The sequence below is a fragment of the Corvus moneduloides genome, chromosome 7 (assembly GCF_009650955.1).
Source record: "Corvus moneduloides isolate bCorMon1 chromosome 7, bCorMon1.pri, whole genome shotgun sequence".
In the NCBI taxonomy this organism is placed as follows: domain Eukaryota; kingdom Metazoa; phylum Chordata; class Aves; order Passeriformes; family Corvidae; genus Corvus; species Corvus moneduloides.
Window position 1 is genome coordinate 29,605,075 of NC_045482.1, and position 24,446 is coordinate 29,629,520.

A 24,446-nucleotide genomic window follows, 5' to 3' on the forward strand; every position below is an offset into this window, starting at 1 on the left:
AATTCTGTAGTACGCTTCACCACAGTAGTTTTAGAGACTGTTAAATTTTGTCTGTGTGTGTTGGCATCAGCAGCACTTGCCTGATGACTTGTTGGGCACTACTAATTATATGAAAAAGGCATAAATTTTTGTTCAGTAAAATCCACTCAATACCTTTGAGAAAGAGGCTACTTGAGAATCCATCTGCTCTAACTTGGACACTAGGTTTAGAAATGTTCACCTTAGCAAATAAGATGCTAGTTGTCCTCATTATATATTTTTTACATTCCCAGGGGCACTTGGAAAATTAAAGCAGACACTTTTGAATAAGGTAAAGGAAGTGGAGCAATATGAATTGAATGAATGTACTGGATACAGTACCAGTGCAGAGCTGTCTTGATCTCCATTTCTGGGCTTTTGAAATTGCTGACAAGTATTTCCAGAAGCTGAAGTCCATTTTGTTAATACTGTGCTCACATTGCCCTTTTAGAGGCAACTGACTTATAATTGTTTTTACAATGAAAGCATATTTTTTCCCATTTTTTGTGGGAGAATACAAATGCACAAAGAACTTTAACTGTGTTCATGCTGCCTTGAAAAGATGCCAGAAGTCAAATGTGTAATTAGGGATTCTATTAGAAGTCTAATTCCTACACCTGTGAACATTTTTTTGGCACATAGCTTTTTGAGTCATTGCTTTCCTTTTTGTATTTCTTATTCTCTTGGCCAAGAAGTAAGTTCCTTTTCAGAGGAAATTGTCATAGATCTTCTGGCATGTGATTTGTTCTTTGTCAAAGTCCAGTTTTGGTTTTGAGTGAAATACTCTAAAGCATAGTATTAGACCCTGTTTTATTTAACACCTGATTACTCATGGCAAAGCTCTTTAAAATCTCTCATAAGATGTTACGTTTTAAGATGATACAACAGGTTATGTCAGCATTCCTATAATGTAGGTTTTTTCTTGCAGTGGTAAAATTGAATGTTTCTAATGCTGGGACACTGTTCTATGTCACATAGGTTCAAATATTGGTGAAGTTCTAACAAAGCTAGTGATAAGCCATTTCAGGCAGATAGGGCAGAGAGAAGAGCAACAAAATCATTATCACCAGGATTTTTTGGGGTGGATTTTAAGGTAGTTGGGAACAAATTATTATATTAGGTAATTTTATGAGTTAGTCTCAATTGATTTATCAAACCATTAGTTCTTCCTACCTTTGGTGGGTGCCTCCTGTGAAAATTACAGGATTCCCCTGTTAGTTCTTCCAGGCTGCAGCTGACTTCAACAGAATCTGAATGAACTGGAAATATATATCTGCTCTGCAAACAGAATTAAGCAACAAATGAATCTCAAGATAACAGACTAGAGAGGATTTTTCTAGGCAGCCATTACCAAGCTCTCAGACTTTTCCACAAGTCTCCTACGTCTTAAGACAGAATATTTATTCATTGTGTAAGTTGCCAGGGGCATAAGAAGGAAATCATTGAGGTGGAAACAGGCATTCACCATGTCTGCTCTTAGTCACAAATGAAAGGAAGATATCAATACTTTTTCAGGCTAACACATTAATTTACTACAATAAAATTGGAAATTGATGCAAGAGGTCAACCAAAGCAGTAAAAGGCCTGCCTGGCCTGCAGGCTTCTACTTACTGTGTCTTTTTTCTAATTCTTGTTTAAGTACTGTGATCCTCCTCCAGAAAAGCAGTCAAGTGTGATCATAAGTCCATCCATATCCAGCAAGTGTAAACATGTGCTTCATGCACCATCTTAATTGCTTAATCAAGCTCCTTCTATTGTGAGGGACAACCATACATACAGGAACCAGATGGAAGATATTTTTATCAGATGGGCCATAGGACTAAAGAAACATGCTCATTGAACATTGCTGTCCTTAAAAACCCCAGTGTTAGGATACAACTGCATCCATGCAACATCCCCACCATGTGATGATTCAGGCAGCAATCACTGTCATAAACCCGGACTTGATCTTACCTCCCTCTTCAGATATCAACAACCTGAGCTTGCTTAAGGGAAATAAGCACACACTGATAGTTATTTTAGAAGAGTTTATATTAAAGAAGGTTGAAACAGTTCTTTACATTTGGAATCAGGGCTGGCTTTTTTTAGGGTCATTAGTTTTGTGGATGATTTTAGCAGTTTGGATAACATCACTCTCATAAGAGACCAGTGCAGTATTCTTTTTGTTTTCAAGTGGTAAGAAAAAGTCTATTTGAGCTGTTTTTCAAGCATGTCATAGCAACAAAGGTTTTAACTTGTTTTCCTTAGTTTTATGTCATAAAGCACTTTGAATTATGTACTAAACTAGTGCTCCTGTGGGTTCTACATCAAATCCCCAGTAGTTGTGCTTTTGCAGTCTTTTCCACTGTAAGCTTTGAGTAGTTTGATTATGCTGCAATCACTGCTTTTACTCCACACAATACAAAAAGAGTAAAATCCTTGATTATAATTGCAGGCCAGGTACTTGCTCAGTCCTAACTGACAGCCTGAATTGTGCAGCATGGCCATCAAAATGGGCAAGAGCTTATGTGAATAATTCATGGCTTTGGCAAGTGGTGTGTCTGCAGCTTTGGTGGCAAAATTAGCAGCAGTGAAATAGTTAAGAATTCTGGTATTTAGGCTGCCAGAATAGGGTTTTCAGTTAACACCCCAATAAGATGGAGAGTGCAAGTTCATGTTCTAGTCTTAATGTTTCTTCCACTGACTGCAGACTCAGCAAGACAAATGTGCATTAGTTTATATTGTCAAGGCTATCTTTGCAAGCAGATGGGCTAGAAATCTAATTAAAAAACCCAAAAGCTTTGATTCTGGCAAAAAAATAGAAAAGTCGGTGGAACAACCCTAAATCCTCTGAATTAAATGGGTGTTCTAGGTCAATGCTGTTCTATTGTTCCACTTTATAAATAAAATATGAAGGGCTCTACTTTCACATAGACCCATAAATGTGCTCATTTATGAGTTTAATAAAGCATGTGTATTCAGTACAATTAGATAAGCATAGGTATGGAGCAATAAATGATTCCTATATAAAATCAGCACACGTGTAACAGAGAATATATCCCAGTATGGATAAATAAGCACATGCTTAGATTATTAACTGATCTCTTTTAAGCTTTTGTAAATCAATCATGAGGCAATTTGCAATTTTTCTGCAATTCTGGATCCTCCCTGTGTCTGAAGATGTGGTAAATATAATACATTCCATGGAAGAATGCAGTGGCATTTTTCAATAAAGCAAAGTGTGGTAGCACACACAGGAAGGGGGTGAATAACCCAGCGAGGTTCACCTGACTCAGTCTCATCCCTTGGACTACAGTGCTCCAGCCAGGTGTAAAAAATGCATAAACCGTGAAGCTATAATTGCAAGGAAAATAGCTGCATATATTTGTATTATCTCAGTATCAGGGAGTCACACGTCATCAGCTTTTCTTAAACTGGGGGATGTGTCCAGTGTGAGGCTAGGGGTTTGCAGAGCAATTGTGAAGTGGTTTCTGTTGATTCTCATCAGTTGTTTTCTGGTGGGGAGGGGAGGGGGTAACTATGGTGGTTCAGCTTGCTACAGAAACCCACTGCATTACGCCCATTTCTGCACAGGAAGTTATACTGGCATTAGTTTAACTCACAGGTAGGAAACCCGTTAGTCTAGTGGAGTAGATGTGTGTTTGATGTGCCTCTTCCAGGTCAAATGAGTGGCTCAGTATTAGGGAAATATCCTTAGGTGCAGTATTTCAAGAATCTGCTCTCCCTGATTTACATTACCGTGAGCTTGCCGACATCTACAATAAATAGTAATTTCTCTGACTAGCTGATTCCTATCATTACTATCCTGGCATATGTTAATTTATCAATATAATTTTCAGGTCTGTCAACAGGAAAAGCACCACCTGGGGTATGTAGTTCTTGAGATGAATAGGTTGATGTTCTTTCACATGTGGCACTTGTAGATGGATTTGCCAGTGAAGTTTTATTGTGCTTTTGATAGAGAAGCAATATAGCTAATAGGGAAAAAGGAGCAGGCAGTTGAAATCAGGCAATCACTTTTCAGAGCATTTATCTGAACCTGCTTCAGCTGATAAAACAGTTCCTCTGGTTTTTCCAATTAGAGGTGACTGATAGGTGGTAGAGGTACTGATAGAGAACTGAAATTATTTGCAACCGTGATGAAAGTTCAGGATTGTAAGGGAAGCAACATTAAAACTGCATTGCCATGACAGCAATGTATGAGTTCCTGTCGGTGTGGGACACTGCTGTGGGGTGATGGACTGTGAACCTGAGGAGACCACACACTGGCACCTGAGGAGCTCAGTCTCCTGCAAAGGTGACAGCATCTGAGGCTGGAGAAATACTTCAAGTGATCTTGGGAAGACACTCAGAGAATGTTAGCTCAGAGGCTGACTCAGCTGGAGTTTGCATATTTATTCCCAGGAGTTTGACTATTGGATTCATTTTTGCTTTCCAGAAGCTTTTTTAGATCCAGCTTTCTCACTCTGGGTGTCAACGGTATCTTTGAGGTCTTCTAATGCCTTTGAAATTCTGAGTTACCAACCTGTTTGTGCTCAGTCAGCTCCAGTGATTTTGATCTCTCCCACATTTATGTCTCCACACGTGAAAAGGGATGATACCTCACATCCAGTGGCTTCATTGGCACAGCTTAGCCCCTCTTGCTAGACACAGTGAGAGAGCCTGGCCTTGCTAGGAGACAGAATCAGAATAAATTGGACATAAGCTAGAGGTTTTGGAGCTGGGTTGGGAACAGCACATCAGTTTCCTCTGTCTCTTGAGGACTCTGTAAAAAGGACTTTTTCTGCTCTCAATGCCATCGTGGTAGCTTTTTGAAAGAATGAGTAAAGTCTGCTGTATAAAGGAATACACAAAAATTGATTTTACAAGTGTCTCTTACAACACAGATTGATTTTGTAGCTTCAGAGCAAGTCCTCTGGATGTAATACAACAGGCAGTCTTCACCCAGCCTGGCATGGCAGGAAGCATCTATCTGATAAGTGAACTATTTTAGGTAAATCATTGTGCCTACAAAGACCTGCTTTGTTTGTATATGGGTGGAGCTCAAAAAAAAAAAAAAAGAGTACCATTAATTTATTAGTCATGGACAGTCCTCATTGTCCAACCTGGGGAAAAAAGAGGCGTCAGTTTTTAATTGTGCAACTCTAAAGAGAACTGAAATTCCTTTATAGTATCAAACCAGACCCACAGCAGGGACCACAGAGTGCTTCTGGGATGGAGTACTCAACCTTTCCTCCTAAAAGATACACTGGAATTCAGTGCTTGCCCCTATTTTGTGTGTGGATTCTGGCCAAAATCCTGTAAGTCTTAAGGAATAGTTATACCATTATTGCTTAGAAGACATAAAGTGCAAAGCAAATCTCGTGCTGAACTCTGCACTGCAAATGGGCAGAAGCTAAGTTACTTAGTTGTGGAAGAATCTGCTATTTTGAAGTGCAAATTTTTAAATGAGGAAAAATCCAAAAGATTTAGAAATTTCCCACAAATGTAGCTCTGAAATGTTATGGCAGTCAAAATACTTCTATAAAATTCAAAGTTTTTGCACTCTTCTTTTCTGAGTAGACTGATCCAAAAAAGGAACAAAATGAAAAAAAATTATTTCATCTGAAAAGGGTTAAACAGAATATTTTGCTGTTATAAAAGCTTTTTTTCAAATTCAGCAATACTTTAATGAGAACCTGCTCTAATAATGAAATATCGTATTTTGAATTGATATGTAACATCTCATCTTTTCTCCCTAGTTCCTTATTTTAATTACAGTTCTATAAACGGGTGTGCCTTGCTCTCTTGCACTGTCAGGAGCAGGGTGTGGGAACTGACGAGTGCTTACTGCAAGAGATGTCAGTACTATGTAGAAAAAGTGATTTTACTGTGTTTGAAGAGGGGTTTTTTCCTATTATCATCTATGAGCTCAGTGGAGCCCTGGATCAAATGTGCAAGTCCCAGAGTGGTTATACCTGCCTGCATCAGGAAGGAATTTGGCATTGTGTCTGCCTGTGGACATTATTGGATTTTACCAGGTGCTGCTGTTGACTGTCTAGACCTACATTAATCATTCTTTGCATGAGTTGAACATGTTTGCAGGCTTCTTTATACTACTAAAGGTCTTTCCCCTCTGGGTTTCTCTGCCTCCCACAGCGCATTTCAAGGAAATGTATGTATTTGCAATCTGGAGGCTTTCCACTCCAGGGTCACCCTGTTTATGGCGCTGACTGGAACTCCTGGAGCTGTTCACCCTGCTCCATTCACTCACTTTTTAAGTCACTGATGTTGTGAACTGATAAATTAGGATGCTGTGTCTAGGACCCCAAGCACTCATTGCCCAGATGAAGTATCCCTTTCCTTGTGTGAAAATCTGGCAGTGCTGACCATAGACTAAACTTCATAGTGACAGCATGTGAAATGGCCTTCACAGTCTCCTTGCCTGAACTGCAGAAAAACCTCATAGTGCAAGTAGAAAGATCCATTTATTTTCTGAATCTTAGTAGTCTGGCTGTTCTAAGTACAGCCATATATTTATTTATATATCTATTTCTCCTCTGGAAATCCAATGGATTTGAATCTTCAAACTTACTTCCAATAGCCTCTGCTCATCCAAACCTTTCAAGAATCATGTGTTTATATTTCAACACAACCCTAATATTTATTTTTTCCAGCAAATGTCAAGAACATATAATTTTCATTTGGTAAAGCATTTTTGTTTTGTTTCTGCTAAATCATCTCAAATACAAGCCTTTAAATGCTCAAGAGAGAGTTGAATGGTACTTACTGTTCAAATATTTCTTCGTTGTAGTAACAAATCTTTAAATGTAGCCCTGCTTCAACAAAAACAAAGCCCTGATTAATTTCATATTTATCTCAGCAGCTGTTTCAAGGAAGACCTGCCAGATATTGATCCAAATATAGTAGACGTGCAACAACAAAAGGGGAAGAGGGTAAATGGGTGTAGATGAAGACATCATTTACCAGCAGAAACTGAACAGGAATGTGAAAAATTACAGTTTTTGTCTCCAGATTTGGCTTTAACAGCTGCGATCATGCAATTTTTGGACACAGCTGTGTTTTATATCTTTGCTATTTGAATGAAGACAGGAAGCTTCTCAAATAGTGTTTATTTGCTCAGTTAAATAGGAGGCCAAATGCCTGCAGAGCTCTGGGTCCCAGTTCTGGTCTGGGCTGTAATGATGTAGTTCAGGATTTTTACCTGGGTAGAAGAGAGCAGAACACAGCCCTGTTGGACCCTGACAGAGGTACGAATGGGACCTGCACCTCTCAGAACGACTCCCAGGAGCTCATGGGATCATGGTTATATATTGGAAAAAGGTTTTCTTACACCTAGCTGGTATCTGTTCTTGCTAGCTTACATCATTTTCCAACAGAATTGCTTGGAGTTCTGAGCCATTTTTCTTAGAAGTAAAAATTGAATACCAAAATGAGTTACTTCCTTGAGAATAGCAGGAGAACCCATCTGGCACCAGTTAGCTTCTGCTGATGTATTTGGGTTTTTTCTGCCTTTCTGTTCCCTTCCTGTTGACTTGGGGCCAGAGGCAGGGGTTGAATGTGGATGTTGTGCAGCCCACACATCTGCATTCTTGTGCCATTCACAGACACACCTCATGTCCCCTAAGAGCAGTGGCTGGAAATCAGAGACAGGAGGTTTGTCTCTGCCTGGACCTCACTGGCTCCAAGTCTTTTTACAACACATCACTGAAATTTCTCTAGATCACTGCTTTATGTCCAGCTCCAGCCACTGTGAAACTGGCTTTGATTTCCTTCTTTCTCTCTCTTTTTAAAAAAGAAAAGTGAGAATGAGTGATTCCTTTTCAGTGCTGAAAGAGAATAAACAAATTTAGGTCACACTAAGGAAGAAAGGATTAATTGGAAGTGGAGTCTGGGTGGCTGTTTCTCCTCTAATTGCAAAAAACCATTGTGAAACCAAGTTTGAAAATGTAAGAAGGAAAGAAGGATGAAGGATTGTCCACCTACAGTCTTTTAGGTGGCTGGAGTTCTCTGGCAGGAGCTTGCTGTGAATTGTTACTCCAGAGCAGTGGTGCTCTTGGGTTGTGCACCACTAAGCTCCTCCCCTGGTCTCTGATACAGCAGCACACAAGGGAGATGTGAGGACTAGGAGTCACAAGTGTCCCAGGATCTTTGCAAAGACAGTCTGTCTCATCCCACTGAGCAGCTGCTGCCACTGGCAGTGGTGGGTGACAGCTCAGACTGGCAGTGTGACACTGCAGGAACACATCTCTTAACTGGGATAATAAGCAAGGTACATTTTGCTGAGAAGTATTAAATAGAACAAAATATTTTAATAAATAATGCTGTTCAGGAGTGCTTGGCAAACAGGTCTACTACAAAGTACTATATTTGGTCCTCTAAATGTATTGGAAGGTATATTATGAACATGGGTACTGACTCTTTCTATTGACAAGGTGAACTTCAGGCTCGACATGGTGATGAGAAATTAAACTATGAAAGTCGGCAAGTGATGCTGATTATAAACCTCCCTGCCTAGTTTTATTTTCAAGCTGAGTAAATAAACCACACACAAAATGAATAAAAAATTGCAATTAACCAAAAATATTAACATATAAATTACTGAAGTGAACCTTGGTGCATTTTGATATGGAGACTAGGCAGCAGAGTTAGTCAGATCTCATATGAAGTGAGGCCTTTGGGATAACAGTTTGTGCTTGGAGGCTTTCACATACCTGTTTTTCTGCTCTCGCTCCCTCTTTTCCACTCTCAGCTTGTGAACCAATTGGCTGACTACAGCCACATTTGTCAAAGGAATGGTGATCTCAAAAACAATTAATTTCCTACAGATTTTGCACTTATGTATTGATGCCTGAAGAGCTACTTGTTATTCTGATAGTGTCTCCTGACAAGGTTATGCTGACCTGCCTTAAAAGAGATCTTGCTCTCCCCGTTAACAAATCATATTTAGAATGAGATGTTGGATATGTCAGATCTGGGCTTTTAGTGGTCCAACAGGAATGCTAAATGTGCTGCTTCATCATTAACTCATGACTGCAAAATGAGAATGGAGATATTACGCTATTTCAGCTAATCAAGTGCTGAAGCTTCAAAATGCCAGAAGCTTTGGCCAAACCATAAGGGTGAAAAATACACATAATCAATAGGTATCTGAAAGATTAATCAGAAAGCATGAAGTCCTTAAATTCATTTGGTACCCAGCAAGACAGCTCTTGCCAAAGAAAATACAATTTAGAATGCGCTTGAATTAAAGAGGAAATCAAAATAGAGGCATTTTTTTTTACAAAATTATCACATCTGCTTCTGAGTTTCAGTTTTATACCTTTTTTTTTTAAATTCAGATCATAAGTATTATTTTCACAAATATTCTAGGGTATTTTTATTAGACTGAGAAGCTGCTCTTTGCTTAAAAGCAGTGGAGCAACTGAAATGACTTATCAACTATCAAATAATTTCTGCTCACCATTGCAAATCTAGCCCAGATGAGCACAGCCAAAAGGTTGATAGATTGTCCAAATACCTTGATTTGAGCGTTTTTCCAGTTTCTGGTCAAATATCAATACTGGAAAAAATTAAGCACCACAATCAACGTTAATTGCCTTACTAAAGTGGTTACTTGTGTGTAATAGATATGTGTATTGATGTATCATCTTGGGAGCCAGGAATAAGGCATGTCTTGCTTGGACAATGTGGAGGAAGCTTGATTGCTGCTGCTGCTTTTCCCGATCAATTGCTAGATTGGGAAGGGTTTGGGTTGTTGCTTTTAAGCAATAAAGTTAATAAGCATGGCCAGACTATTCAAAAGGAATGTCGGGTCATTTCCTCAATCCATGCTGAGGTAACTGAAGAAAAATGACTGATTGTCAGAGATGACAAATCGCCCCAGACTGCCTCACCGGAGTTTATCGGAGCTTCATTATGTCTAGGCCAACTTTTTTAGGACACTGTCAATAGCTGGAAATATTTGGATATTGCAACTTGAATTTTGGCCTTTTTTTTATTTTGTTTGTTTTGTTTGTTTTGTTTTGTTTTTTATTAAATTGCCTGTAAGGTGTCCCCACAATTATGTAAGCCTTTTGTACTTCCACCTCCATGTTCAGTTTTGGTTTTGCAGACCATTATTACTCATTATTTTTAATTCCCTAGATTTGCATTTATGGTTTCCTCAAAAGTAGTTCATTGGAATTCATTCCAGACAGCTGAAGACTGTAGTATGAATATAGGTAGCTAGAGACCTCTGGCAAGGCAGGCTCCTTAAACAAACACAGCATGGCAGATGGTCCCTGCCCTGAAGAGGTTACAGTTTAAATAATTTTCTTGTCTCCCACTTCTTTTTTTGAGATATTAGTACCTGATTAGTATCCAGCTACCTGTTTGTGCAGGATAAGTGCTCTCAAAGGCACCATCTCTGCAGCAAGCTCTGCAACTGAAAGTAGAAATGATGAGCAGGCAGCTTTCTGTCTTGCAACAATTTAAACACTGTTAAATAATAGATTTTGACAAGCAGGTTTAGAAATCAGGTGCTAATTTTCTGCAAGAAGTCAGAAGAATGTGGAGTTATCACTGTGCTGGGGGGGTCAAATTGTGTAGATGATACTACAGACCCACAGATCTTGTTACAGGTTAGTACCATTCATCAGATTAAAAAAAAAAAAAAATTGCAATTTTGGATCTGGATCTGTTTGTGTCTAAGACTTTAGTTCAGGTTCATAAACAGGAGACTTCAGTGTTTCAGGACATTTTTGTTCTGCTTACCAAAATAGGTTTTTATGTTGTTCATTAATAAGTGTTAACTTACTGTTTTACATCAGATTTGGTAAGTTGGCAGGTTGGCTGTGGCAAGGGGAGTTGGAATGAAGCTAATATTGGCTGTGCCTTGCTGTGGTTGCATGGATGGTGGTGGTGTATTTACTTATTTATATCAGAAAAGACAGATTGCACTTACCTGTTACTTGTCTGCTGTTGGAGCCCTCCGTCCATATGACTCCTGCATCTCTTTGTCAAGTGTTTGAAGAAATCCTTGGAAAAGTCAGTTTAGTAAAACAGGGATCAGTGATTTGGCAGAAGTTCCTGAAGATCCTATAAAGATTTGCAAGAAAAATAACACAAAACACAACCCCCTTTCTGTTCTTTGCATTCTGATTTGATTCCTTGTCTCAGCTCTTGTTCCAAAAGGCAAGAGGCAGTAGCACCCCCAACAAAGCTTCTTTTACAGCCTTTCTTTGGCATTAATTATGAAAGGATCAGATGTCTGACCTTTCAGCAGTAGGTAAAAGCAGAATAAAAAGATCTGTATTCCTGAGTGTTTGGAAGTGCCTGGTCTCCCTAGTTTTTCTTTGCACTGACTATTTTATGCAGTGTGCTGTGGATGTACCAATAATGCCAAGGCAGAGGACCAAGCTTGTTGTCTCTGAGTGCTCCTGCCTGGCACTATGTTGAGACTGTTCAAGTTAGCTGGTTCTCTTAACATGTGTTAGTCCGGTGTGTGCCTCCTATGAAGAATATTCCTGTCCTTGTTCCAGCCCAGAAACCTAATTGCAAGTTTATAGAGTTGCTTTCCGTTGAATATGTAGGATGGATCTTATTAGCAGAAAGAGTGTTTTAAGAAGTTAAAGAGGTAGAGTGTAGTGAAAGTCCTCCCGTGTGTTTGTGCACTGGGAATATTTCTGTGGAGGCTAAAGAGTCTTACAATTTCTGCATTATACATATACCTCTTTTTCTGAGGATAAATACTACTATGTCCCTTGAAAAGCCATGCTGAAAGCTGCACAGACTTGACTTGAATGGAAATATGCTATTCTTTCTCCTCTCTTCTTGTGAGGAAAAAGAAGAGGTGTGTTTTCAAGTGAATGCTCTGGTGTTGTTGGGCCCCACCCATTGCTAGTGACCAGGCCAGATAACTGTCTTGGACTTCTGAGAAAGAAGGAGTAAAGGCTGTCAGAAAAGTCTCACTGTGGATTGAAAAAAGGTCCTGTAGCATTTGGAAGATCAATCATGAGGGAAAAGGGCCCCAGTGACAACAGTGCACATGCTGAGTCACAAGGGCCTTCCTGTCAGGGAGTAATTGCCAGGCACTTTTCTGGAAATTACACTTTTCTGGAACTGGAACTTTTTAAAAAGCCCTTATAGGGGCCTCTAAAAATGAAGGCACCCAAATTTACAAGTAGCCACTAATGCTAAGGCACAGGACCCTGCTTGTTGACTTTGGCTGGGTTGAATATGTTGAAAGCAGAATCCATTGTATGTACACATAAAGAGCTTCTATACAGATATATTTGATTCTGTTTTCAATTGTGTGAAAGTATGTATGATTTCAATGAGTATTTGAATTACACATGCTTGGAAAATTAGGGATTAAACTGTAATCTAGACACTTGAATTTCATGTAAATTACATTATAATATATAATTTATAATACATTTAATATAACCTTTCTTATAGCCTTTATACTGTACTATCTTTAGTCTTTTTCGTTCATTATTCCTTGCTTTGCTCTGAAGCACCAAACACCAGCAACAAAAGTCAAGCCTCCGTGTGGCTGCCCACAATATTAATTCTCATGATATGCTTTTATTCCTGCAGCGAAGATGTTTGCAAACGAGGATTCACTGTTATTATTGATATGCGGGGATCCAAATGGGATTTGATCAAGCCTCTCCTAAAAACCCTTCAAGAAGCCTTTCCTGCTGAGATTCATGTTGCCCTGATTATAAAACCTGATAATTTCTGGCAGAAGCAGAAAACAAACTTCGGCAGTTCCAAGTTCATCTTTGAGGTGAGAACCACGTAGAAATGTATGGTAAAGCATTATCTCTGATAAGAACCTTTCTTCAGGTAAAAAACCCCCTGTGACTGAAAGCAAAATATACCTCTGGGGGAAGGTGGCAAGACTAGGCTGATGCCCTGGCATCAGGTTGTTTTCTGAGCACACTGGTGGAATGAGTTACATGTTTCATCCCAGAGGTTCACATAGTCCATTTTGCTGAGGGGGTTTTTTTTGTGGTATTTATTTTTGGTGGTGGTGCATTAAGTCTTTCCTTTGTTTCTCATAGGAAAAAAAAAAACCCCACCAAATACCAAATCAAGTCAAAATGCTAAAGATACTCTTTTCTAGATGCAACTGTATGGGTTTGTTAGTTGACCTCTACCAAACTTCCACTAGTGGCTTTTATTTTATAAAAGACATTTGCTAAATTGTCACCTCTTTCACTTAATTGAGATTTACAATTCAGGGGTAACATTAACAGCTCATGTGAATGATAAGGTGCCTCAGGCATGTCCTTTGAGAAGTAACCAGTATATAACAACTGCATAATTAAGGGAATTTTACTAACTTTGTTGTTGATGAAGACAAACCAGCTGTGTTCTCTAGAGCACTTCAGTCTTCTGTGAATTTTAGCTTCTTATCCAAAAAGAATCAAAACTCAGGTGCATGAAGTGCTCATACGTCAGTCATGCCCTGCCATGACTTAGTCATGCATTGTCTTTTAATAATTCACTGAAAAACATTTCTATTGTTGGCTGTCTTACCAATCCATTATTTTCAGAGAGACACACAAATTTTGCATCTCTGGAATGCAGAAGAAAATTTGGCTATAGTTCTTAATGTTTACTGCAATGGAAGACTGTATTTAAGTATCTATTTAAGTTTTGGTGAAGTTAGTGTGATATAAATGTGTCCTTATTTTCAACCTGTTCTTGCAAGCACCCTTGAATGTCTATGAGGAATTATGTTGGCGTTACTCATTAACACAATTTTACATTATTACCACATTTTAAGTGCTTGTAAATTTTCACCCGTTTCACAAAATCCAGTCAATTCATAAATTTTGCTTTGATTAAATCAGTCTTTACACTCCTTGGTACCTTTGAGGACTCAGCCATCAAAATAGCTTCCACTTGCTATCCCATATGTGCTTTTGAAAGCAAAGCTGCCCCCAGTATGGGTTTGTTAGACTCAGAGATTCCTCATGCTCACTGCCATCACTGGTCCTGGCAGGGCAGCTGCCATCACAGTGCAGTGACATTGGCATTGCTGCCGTGGGGAGTGAGAGGGATGGGGGCGGTGGGGAGGAGAAGGGAGTTGTGTGGCTACAGCAGAACATGGAGCAGGAGGGAGCCTGTGCAGAGATTAACAGTAGGATAGGTTTAGGGCATGGGGAGCTTCTGTTTAAAATATACGAGGGCACTGAGGGGCAGTCACATAGTAGCCCAAGAATATGAGTGTATATCCAACACTGAATTTCAATTCTCCAGTGCTTTAGAAAATGTCTTCCTAAAGTTTCATAGCCTAGAGGTAAAGGAACAGAGTTCAAGTATGTATTTTTAGGACATTGGTTTGGTTTTAAAATCAATAAATACTTTCTGGAGGCTTGACATATGTTTTTATTATGTGGAGTTGTGATGATAGTAAAGAGTAAACTGTGATCAAGTTATTCTTCATGGTTACACCTCTGAGTCCGTAGTGTTTTAAAAGCTCTGGACGTGTTTGCTGTACATGCTGGAATGCATTAAACGTATTTTCATTTTGTGTGTGTTGTGAGTGCCCTTGAGCCTTGGTCTGTCTGCAGGGCTGTTCACGTGGGTGTCCAATGGTCCGCAAATTTTTGGACCAGAGGGGGAGAGTCAGTGCTTTCACTGTCTATTGAACCACCTGCAGACACTCAGAATCACAGAATGGTTTGAGTCCTTCAATTCCATGAATCAAACCAAGGTTTCCTAAGCTGTGGTCCACCCTACAATATACACACCACAATCAAGGAACTTCTGTTTAAAGGATTCTTTGGGATGTTATTGCTTGTCAATAAGTTCAGGCTCTTGGGCAGTTCATGCTCTCTCATAAGAACTGTGAATATCAAACAAGGCCCACATTTATTTGGTTTATGTGGGGCAGCTCACAGATACCCTCTCTGAACTGGCCTGTCGTGGCAATTTCCCACAGCTCGGCTCAAACACGAGGGCCTTGGCAGGAAGCACACTGCAGTGGAAGGCAATGGGAGTCTCTGCTGAACTATCCCATCCACAAACTCAGCAGTACCCAGTGTTAGTTTTAAGGCTGGTTATTTTTAAGGTTTTGTATTTTTTGAGCTTAATGGAAGTATTATGTGTGTGCGAGGGCACTGTGACCCTTAGTGGAGGCTGATGAACTGGATTTTGTGGGGTGAGATTCCAGCACAGTGTTTCTGTGTCACAGTCCAGAGTGAAGCATGTACACAGATCTTCACCCAGAAAGAGAAAGAAAAGTGTTTGGTTGATGTACGTGGATCCCAAAGTTTCCTGTCACTTTGAGGAATGGACCAGGCAGCTTACTTAGCATTAATTCAGAGGTGCCTTCAAGATTATTTTCTTTCTCCTGCTGGAAGAGTCTAAATACTGGGCAACACTTTTAAATTGATTTCAAAAGAGGGATGAATAGTGGCTAGGAAACAGTAAGCACCTACCTACCTCACTAAAATTGTTTTCATTAGAGTTTCAATAACTACTTAAAAAATCAAACCTGAATAAAGAAAATTTCTGCAGAATTCAAGAAACGAAAAGCCTTGCTACTATCTCATGTCAAATTCTGTCCATGATTAGAGCAATGTTTCCATTAGCTTGGATCCATGAGAGGGATCCCCAGGTGTTAGCCATCAAGAGAAGTATTTCCCTGACAGGCAGTTAAACTCTAAATTGAATTATCTTCAAGGTCTCAGTGTCCTGATAAAGAGGTTTAAAAATTTGAAAACCCTCTGAAGCTACGTACTTACCTTCCCACTGTTTCTTTGCTCTTCCCACTCTCCTCACTTTTCCTCAATGCAAGGAATATTACAAGAACATTTTAAAATAATCTTTCTCCTGAGCTTAAGTTCAATACAATCTCAATTTTAATACATTGCAGAATGCCTGATATTTTTGGATGGATACAAATTGGAAGAAAAAGGCTATTATTAACCTTTAACCAGTGGCTAGCCTACTATTATGGACATAATTCAGGATAGTGGTCAGGACTTTAGGTGTTTTTCTTCGTAGATTACTTTTACAAGAGTGCTGTGATTACTGGGTGCCTCCATTTCTGAAGTGCACAAGCTCTGGCATTCTTTAGAGGCCTGATCTCTAGGGGATAGATGTGCAGTTACTGATGAAGATACAAGCCTTTAAGGACTGCCAGCTTGGGTGTTAACATGACAGCACTGAAAATCTCTAGTTACATATGAAACCCTATGCTCCTAATTTCAGAAAGAAGTAGTTTGTCTAAAACAAATGGGAAAAGCTATCAGTTTCTGTGTCCTTGAACTGTCATCTGTTTTCCAGACATCCAGTGCTTTTCTCTATCACCAGTTACCGAGTCTGAATGAATTAAAACCATTTCTCATTGATTGTGTATGATTCATGAGCAGTACTTTCTATTGGCAACAAGTTCTAGTTGTTAATACTTCAGTGACATTTCACTTTTACATTGATTTTGGTATAATTACATTAGGAATTGCTAATATGGAAGAGTGGCAAAAAGCCAGCTGGAATAACTTGGAAGAAGAAACCCAGCATATTCTCAGTTATGGCAGTTTGCAACACCTGCTTCAGTTCATACAACTGAAACTTTTGCTTCTGGGTAGCCACTAGCTGGGGTGTAACACAAATAGCAGAGTCCCTGTAATACCTGTACCTGTTTAGTGAACAACCACGTCCAGATATCCAAAGGCTGCAGTAAGAAGTCTTCCGTGTCCAGCTGGGCTGATGAAAAGCTGTGGCAGAAGCATTTTCACTACATGTTGTTGATAGTCAGGCCAGCTAAAAAAGATAGGCATTATTTCAGTAAATATCATGTCTTTTAATAAATAAATAAATAAGTGCCATTAGTAGCAAAGTTTTCTGTCCAATTAATACATCAAAATTAAACACAGTCCTTGACATCTCTTACAATGTGCCTTCAGCTATGTATTGATGAGGAAAATACTCACTTCGTGCTGTTTATGGGTTGTGCTGTTAATTCTGATTGGATGGCCCCTGATTTAAATGCTGTCCTTTTCCCTTCCTTAGACAAGTATGGTGTCTGTGGAAGGCCTGGCAAAGCTTGTAGACCCTTCTCAACTGACGGACGAGTTCGAAGGGTCCTTGGATTACAACCACGATGAATGGATAGAGCTGCGTGTCTCCTTGGAAGAGTTTTTCAACAGCGCCATCCATTTATTATCAAGGCTGGAGGATCTCCAGGAAATGTTGGCTAGGAAGGAGTTTCCAGTTGATGTTGAGGGCTCAAGAAGGCTGATTGATGAGCACACACAGCTTAAGAAAAAAGTTATTAAAGCTCCTGTGGAAGAACTGGATCGTGAGGGCCAGAGGTTATTACAATGCATAAGATCCAGTGATGGTTTTTCTGGTAGGAACTGCATTCCTGGAAGTGCAGATTTTCAAAGTCTAGTGCCAAAGATTACCAGCCTTTTAGACAAGCTGCATTCTACCCGGCAACACTTGCATCAGATGTGGCATGTCCGCAAGCTGAAACTGGACCAGTGCTTTCAACTCCGGCTTTTTGAGCAAGATGCTGAGAAGGTAGGGAATAATCTGTTCCTTTTTTCATACTTTAAACAACACTCTGTTGCAAGGGTGACCATTTTTTCTATAAGTGGCGACATGAGGTGTTCATCACAGGTGTAAATCTCATGTTGCCAGCAGATATACTTCATGTGACTCATAAACCAAATTCACCAAGGTAATTGTTGGATGTAGCAGGCATAATAATATCCAAGAGTAACTTGTCTCTGTCACTTTTGATAAAAGCTAATCTGCTTTTCTGTCTCACAATGAGTATATTTGTTAGACATTAGCACAAGAATCTGGCTTTTTTTTTCAAACTTCTTTTACTAAGCTTATGAATATATTTGTTTGTCACAGCACTGAAAGAATGATTTTGGGGTTTAATTCACTGTGATTATTTGATCTTCTTGGAGTCGATGGGAAATTTCAAGTATAGGTTTCAGGGAATTTACTTTAGAACACTGTGTAGCACTAAAGCCTTGGCTTTCTTAATGCAGAAGTGCTTGGCACCTTCTTAGGTGATTTTGTGAGAAGTCTTTGTTGCACATTTAAAATTCCAGGCCACAGAGGTAGGGTATTCTCAGTGGAAGAGAGAATCGTGAGCTCTCAGAATCGTGTTTATCTAGTCTGTATATCCATCAAAATCACCAATCTCTGAATCTTCTCTACTTAATGCATTATCCAGTTGTCTCACTAATGTGTTTGCCTGGACAAACCCAGGAGGAGTTGCAAAAGAAAAGCAGACCTCATCTGCAGGGGGATCTCATGAGGATGGTTTTTTTTAATCAGCTACTAGTTAGTGTTATTTTCAAACACCGTGGAGAAGCACATTGCTGAAACAAACTTAATCTTGAGTAGTGCAGAACCAGACACTTGACACTGGATTTCAATCCATGTACTAAATATCTCCAAGACTTGCTGGGACTGTAAAAGCTCCATCATTTTATAATCAATCCTCCTGTTGGGAAAACCTTGAATTCAGATGAGTCCTCTAAAATAAGAGTCACTGCAGCATCACTCAAGGATGCATAAGAGCAGAGTTTAAATTCCAAATGCTACAATAGTAGCATTTCCCCTGTTCATTGTGTGTCATATGCTATAAGGAGGCCACTCACTTTTGTCCTTCCCAGCAGTGGCTGTACTTCAGTCAGTGCTCCACTCTGGATTTTCAGTTTCTTTGGGATTATTCGGATGACCGCTGCTTATTAATTTTATTTTTAAATTTATTATTACTATTTGATAATATTATTAGTAAATATTTAGGAAGTTATTATAATTAGTAATGTTATAAGCTGAAAGGCTCTCAGATCAAGCCAGTGTTTGAGAAGTCCTTGTTGCCAAGCATTGTTCTGTGGCATTGAAGGAAGTCTCCAGGGTGTTTCCTTTCTACCTCTTGCACAGGCATGAAAGGATGATGTGATATAAGTCTAGGCAATGTGACAGCAAAGCTCTTTGCATGTGTTATTCTGTGGTTGTTATGTGTAAGGTCTAGGCAAGTCAACAAGTAAATGAAATTTCTGACGTGAAGGAAGAAGTGAGAATGTGCTTTCTGCCTTTCTAACACTGGCTGCCTTGAGCAATTCCAGTTTGACAAAACCAGGATTCTCCTCTTCTCAACTTCTCTTCTTCATCTGCCTCACATTAACTAAAGACACAGTCAGCTTCTCTGCTTTAGCTCTGCTTGCCTTTTCTTTACTTCTGTGTTTTCCCAAAGAATATAAAATATTTTCTTCTTTTATATTCCCAAGTCTGTGTTTTTAGTCTTCTCAGTTTGTGAGTCCCTAAAATTCTTCCTGGAAGGGTTGCAGACCCTTTAACGTCACATTTCGCACGTGTAGACTGATGTAAAACACTGATGTGCTTTTCCTCTGTAGCTGCCTTTTTCAGATCTCTTTGAAGTAGTCTGACCACCTCAGACTGGAAAGTACTTGTTTCATAAAATGTTCAGAGCTAAATACAGTCTGAGTGCTGTCTCCACTATAGAAATAGCCACCAATATGTCTGCATATTGAATTTTAGAGTTTCCAGGTACCTCCATTTGCTCAGTTGCACTCTACTTAGGTGTGGTAGCAGAGCCAGGATACTCTTCATCTCCTGGAGAGAGACACAGATCTTTTTGTATAGCCTGGATATGTCGTTTAGTTCTAGTCAAATGACAACTCTAGTAGCCTGTGAAAGCTCAAACTCCAACATAAAATTCTGAATATAAACAAGGTTTTAGGGTCTTTAAAAATATCTCTGTATATTCATTGGATGGTATTTCAAGAAACCTGTTATAATAAGGAGAAAATGGAGAAGGACTTTCATTTTCTGGACATCTCTGATTTCAAAAATTTAATGTGTCCTTATTGTCTGAAAAGTTCTTAAAAATGGGATAGAAAAAAAAAGGGACACAAGGACTAAAACACATAGTATTCTAAGGAAAGTTAATTTTTGCACCCTTTGGTATTACAATACCCCAGATGTTCAAAGCAAATCAATTCACTTTTTTTCCCCTCTTATAGATCCCCTCTATTGGAACATTTAGAAATGGCAGTCACTGCCAGGACACACAAAATATTTAAATTACAGGCATTACAAGTCACAGAAGTCTGTATAGTTGTGTGCTGAACAACTCATTGCCAAAATAAACAGAGGGGGTGGCAGTCACAGCCTGGGCTTCTCCCACTCAAATCAGTGGGAGAGAGCAGGGCTCTCTGTGGAGAAACTGTGTCCCCAAGTCAGGGCTTTAGAGTTTTATTTTCCTGTACTGGGGCCAAGGGAAAGGAAAAGTGGGGCTATCACATAGGCACAAACAGTGCAGTGAGATTGAATCTCCAGATGGAGACTGGAAGCTCCTTGAAGCTCAAGTCAGCAGGCAGGTCAGCCATGTGGGGAGCTTTGGCAGAAGGGTGTGAGGAAGTTCACATGCTGTGCAGTGCTGACTGTAATGATCTGCTGATAAATAACACATTTCAGCTGCTGGCGAAGCCCTGACCCTCACTGTTCAACAAATTTATTGCTCACCAACTAATGGAGAAATACATATGTAGATATATATAATTTTGAAACTAGAACTGAGGCTTCACTGTGTTTTACTGGGTAACAGGGAAAATATTTTTAGTCACCAGTAACATTAAAAAATGTATCCCAGTCTAAATTGAATATTGTTTGAAACAAAAAACCCACAATCAGCGTAGATCCAAGTATTAGAACTATCTGAGAAATGATAATTGGTTGGTGGAAATCTGGACAGGGAGAAGAGTTCAGGCAAGAGTCCACATGTTTTGCACTTGAATAAATACAAAAAAAAAAGGCAAAAAATTATACTTACACTCCATACTTTCCAGCTTTTCTGGAAATCATTTGTAACTGGCACCCAATTTGACTTATGTAGGAATTTCCACATCATTCTGTGTTGGTTCCACACCAATTTTACTACCCCAACATGTCTGTGAATGAAAAAAACTCATGATGTAATCAGCATTGTCCATGTTAAGTATAAACAATACAGTCACCAGCTGGACTGAGCTAAGGGTCTGCACTGTAAGCTCCTCACAGCAGAGCGAGGAGCTGCTCTAACACCGTGGGAATCAGCCCCAATAGCAGACAAGAGGGGGCTTGGCATGTTCTCTCTGTCCTCACCTCCCCTCTTGCTTCCTGACTTCCTACACAGTCCACTACACAAAGGCAAACTCCAAAAGATGGAGTTAGAAAATGCCATGAGTGAATTTCATTGGAAGTTTGCGGTGGGAGAAACATTTTATTTGGATCAGGCCAGCTTTGTAGAAAGTCTAGTGGCAAACCACAGGCCACATCTATTCTTCAAGGAGCAGTGAAATAGCAGGCTTACAGTCAAAACCATCGGCCCCGTGTAAACCAAGGCTTCCCTTTGAAAAATACAGCTCTGCCAGTGATTTTCCTTGTGGAGCAGGCGATGGGAAGCTGTGCTGGCTGCTGGGGCTGCTATGGTGTGACTGCTCTGCGGGTGTCTGCAGGGAGCGGGAGGGGAAAGCATGGGTAGCTTGCAGCTCCTACTCCACAGCAGCTGTAGCTCCCTTTTTCCAGGTGATGTGACCAGCCTGGAGCAACAGAAAGATTTTGGTGAGTGCAAGAGTGATTGGAATGTGATTAACACTGCAAAGTTCATAGATAGGAGACAAATTTGGAGGGGGGTATAAGCAAAATGGTTAAGAGGAATAGGGTGCAGTAACAGTTGCAGCAGTTCTCCTGCCTCCCGCTCCCGGTGCAAGTGCGGGCAGTGAGACCACGGCACTGAGGAGCAGACACTGCCTTCCTCCCTCTCACACCCACTTCTGGCCCCTTCCTCAGTCAAGTCTCCTTAAGTAAGGGAACCGTTGTGTTATTCCACTGAATGGGTGCTATTAAAGTCAGCCCCCGCTGAGTGAAATAAATAATGTGGCATTTGGTTTCTCAAGGAGGAAAGTTACAGCTGTATCAGCTGTACTAGACTCCTGTCCAGTGTCCAATTCCAATTCCTAATGAAAGTATTGGGAAGACTCCTACTGATTTTCAGCAGAAGCACATTATACTCATTAACTAACAATATACCCATTTGGAAGTGCCAGATGAAATTTAGGAGTTCCTGGTTAAGAATGTCACTTAATAGGCAGAGTTAGTCTAGAAAAATACAGAGAAGCTCTAGCTCTGTAGTGAAGTCAGTGGGGGGGAAGAGTATCCAAGAATATATAGTCCAAGTACTTGAACCATGCTCATGCTCGTTTTGGAGTATTACATCTGCCAAAGGTTCACGTTCCTCAGAAGGAAGGAATGTTGTGCAAGCTACTCTTTCTCTAAAAAGATGCAGGATGGCTTTGATGGATAATCAAGTGCAACATGTAGAAATTTATGCTGTGGTTCAGGTGGGAAAAGATGGCTTTACAGAAGAAACATTGATATCTTGATGTTTGGGAGAAAGGAAACTATCAGTACATTTATGATTGTATGACACCCACTTTAACTGTTTCGTACATTACTTCCCCTCATACTGCATTTAAAAATTCTGATGCTGTATGTTTTGTAATAAAATGCATTACAAAACTGATGATATGATTCTTCTTGCTAATAGGAGGCAGTTTATTTTATTACAGTCCATTAAGTAGAGCAATTGTAGCTGCTCCTTTAGTCAAGGGAAGCATTTCCTAGAAATGGGTCTTAGCTGACTTTCTGGAAAAGCAGTATAAGCAAGATTAAAAACCAACTTTGCTTCCTTTTACATTCTACATCACCTCTAAGTTCTCTTCTTTTAGCGGTGTCAAAAGACCCTTGAAGTGATACCTAAAGCAAATTTATAGAGTTTTCCTCTTTGCAACACATCATATTAACCGTTAAGGACTTGCATAATTCCACCAGGCACAGCACCTGGGACAGGCTCCTCTGACTGAGATAAAATCCACTTAGTGAAGGACCATTTCCCCTCTCTGATTTCACTGCTGGAAGCACTTGGTTTCTTTGATCTGTACTATGTGCCATATATACAATTGCCTCCAAGATTTCATGGGAATTATTGGCTTAGAAGTTACTGTGAGAGGGTAGTGTCCCAGGGAGTGAGAACGGGAAGCCAGTGAGGAGAGTTCAGAGAAGGTGACAGGGGAACCTGTCATATGTGAAATGAATACAAAACGAAGGAGTTCTGGGGAGGTGGTTAATTAGGAGTGGGGAGGAGCCAGGAAGCACATTAAGAGGGGACAGAACCACAGTGAAGATTAATAATGAGGGCACATCTGAAGTACATATGCCCCATGTGCTGTTTGACTATGAAAGGATTTGTTACTGAATGAGTGGTATTTAACAGTTAACAGTAGTAATCATACAGGCATAATAATCATGGATTAGACATGGATTTTTGTATAGGATTTAGATTTCATTTAAGTTACATGAACACTGCATTGGTGGGCAGAACTCAGCATGCCCTGGATTTTCCATCTAAGTACTTACACCATGGATATCACAACAGCACAGTGAGCAAGCATCACAGTAAGGAGCTTTCCTGGAGATTTTGAACACCAGTGGTGTTGTTAGGCCTGAGGTAAGCTCCATAAGACTTCTGCAATAAAAGGAGTCAATAAGCTTAGTGTCTTCTGCAGAGACATTTGACTGAGAGTCTAAGTGAGACTCATTTAAACATGTTTCTGTCATGCTTAGTGTATTTCAAATGTCTGTGCAGAGAAAGGAGAGGGCCATGGGGTACGAATTCTGACTGGCAAAGGCACTGAACTGGCTGTCTGTGTTTGTGAACATGCACATGTTTGAAGAGAGCTTTATAAGAAGAGTGACCAAGAATTTCATGCTGAGCATAAATGAAATCTCTTACCTATAATTCCAGAAAAAGAGTTCTTAGAAGACAAAGCTGGTGGTGGTAACTACCCCTGTCAGCCCAAAGCAACAACTACTCTCTTCAGGTGAAACAACTCAGTTTCAGGCTAGTTTTAGCTGTACTCCTGATCTAGTTGTGTTTTGGAGCTTGAGGTCTCCCTGAGTCGTGTGCTAAAAAAGACAGACCTGGTCCTGTAAAACAGAGTTTCAGCTGCTATTGAAATGAGTGAAGGACTCGAGGTCTCTATCAGAGCTCCCAGTGACAGCACTGAGTGAGCTGGAGCAGTGTGGCATTCCCTGGTACCAGCTACTGGCTCTGGCTCCAGCTCTGCTGATGGCAGGGTCAGCCGTGGCCACCCACTTACGGTAACGAGGCCATGTCTCCATCTGTCCATGCTGGTGTCCCCATCCCGGGATTCCAGTTGTGTTAGCTCACATCTGAAACATTATGGGCAGCCTGATTTGCCAGGGCTTGCAATAGTCTTAATATCAGAACAATGAGCTTTGAAATGAATTCCTGACACAATTGGTTCTTATTTTTATTGTATAGAATAAATATACATTTCTCTACATTTATGGATCTGGAATAGACATTGATC

At 40.0% G+C, this 24,446-nt stretch overlaps 1 protein-coding gene across 12 annotated transcripts in view; it reads left to right on the forward strand.

Annotated features, from left to right (window-relative positions):
- KALRN (kalirin RhoGEF kinase) overlaps positions 1–24,446 on the forward strand; it is a 483,321-nt gene that overhangs the window by 181,442 nt on the left and 277,433 nt on the right. For all 12 annotated transcript variants that reach the window (XM_032115344.1, XM_032115348.1, XM_032115337.1 and 9 more), the window contains 2 exons: positions 12,601–12,793; positions 17,035–17,547. In XM_032115344.1, coding sequence (XP_031971235.1) covers positions 12,601–12,793; positions 17,035–17,547 — 706 coding nt within the window. The remainder of the gene's footprint in view (positions 1–12,600; positions 12,794–17,034; positions 17,548–24,446) is intronic.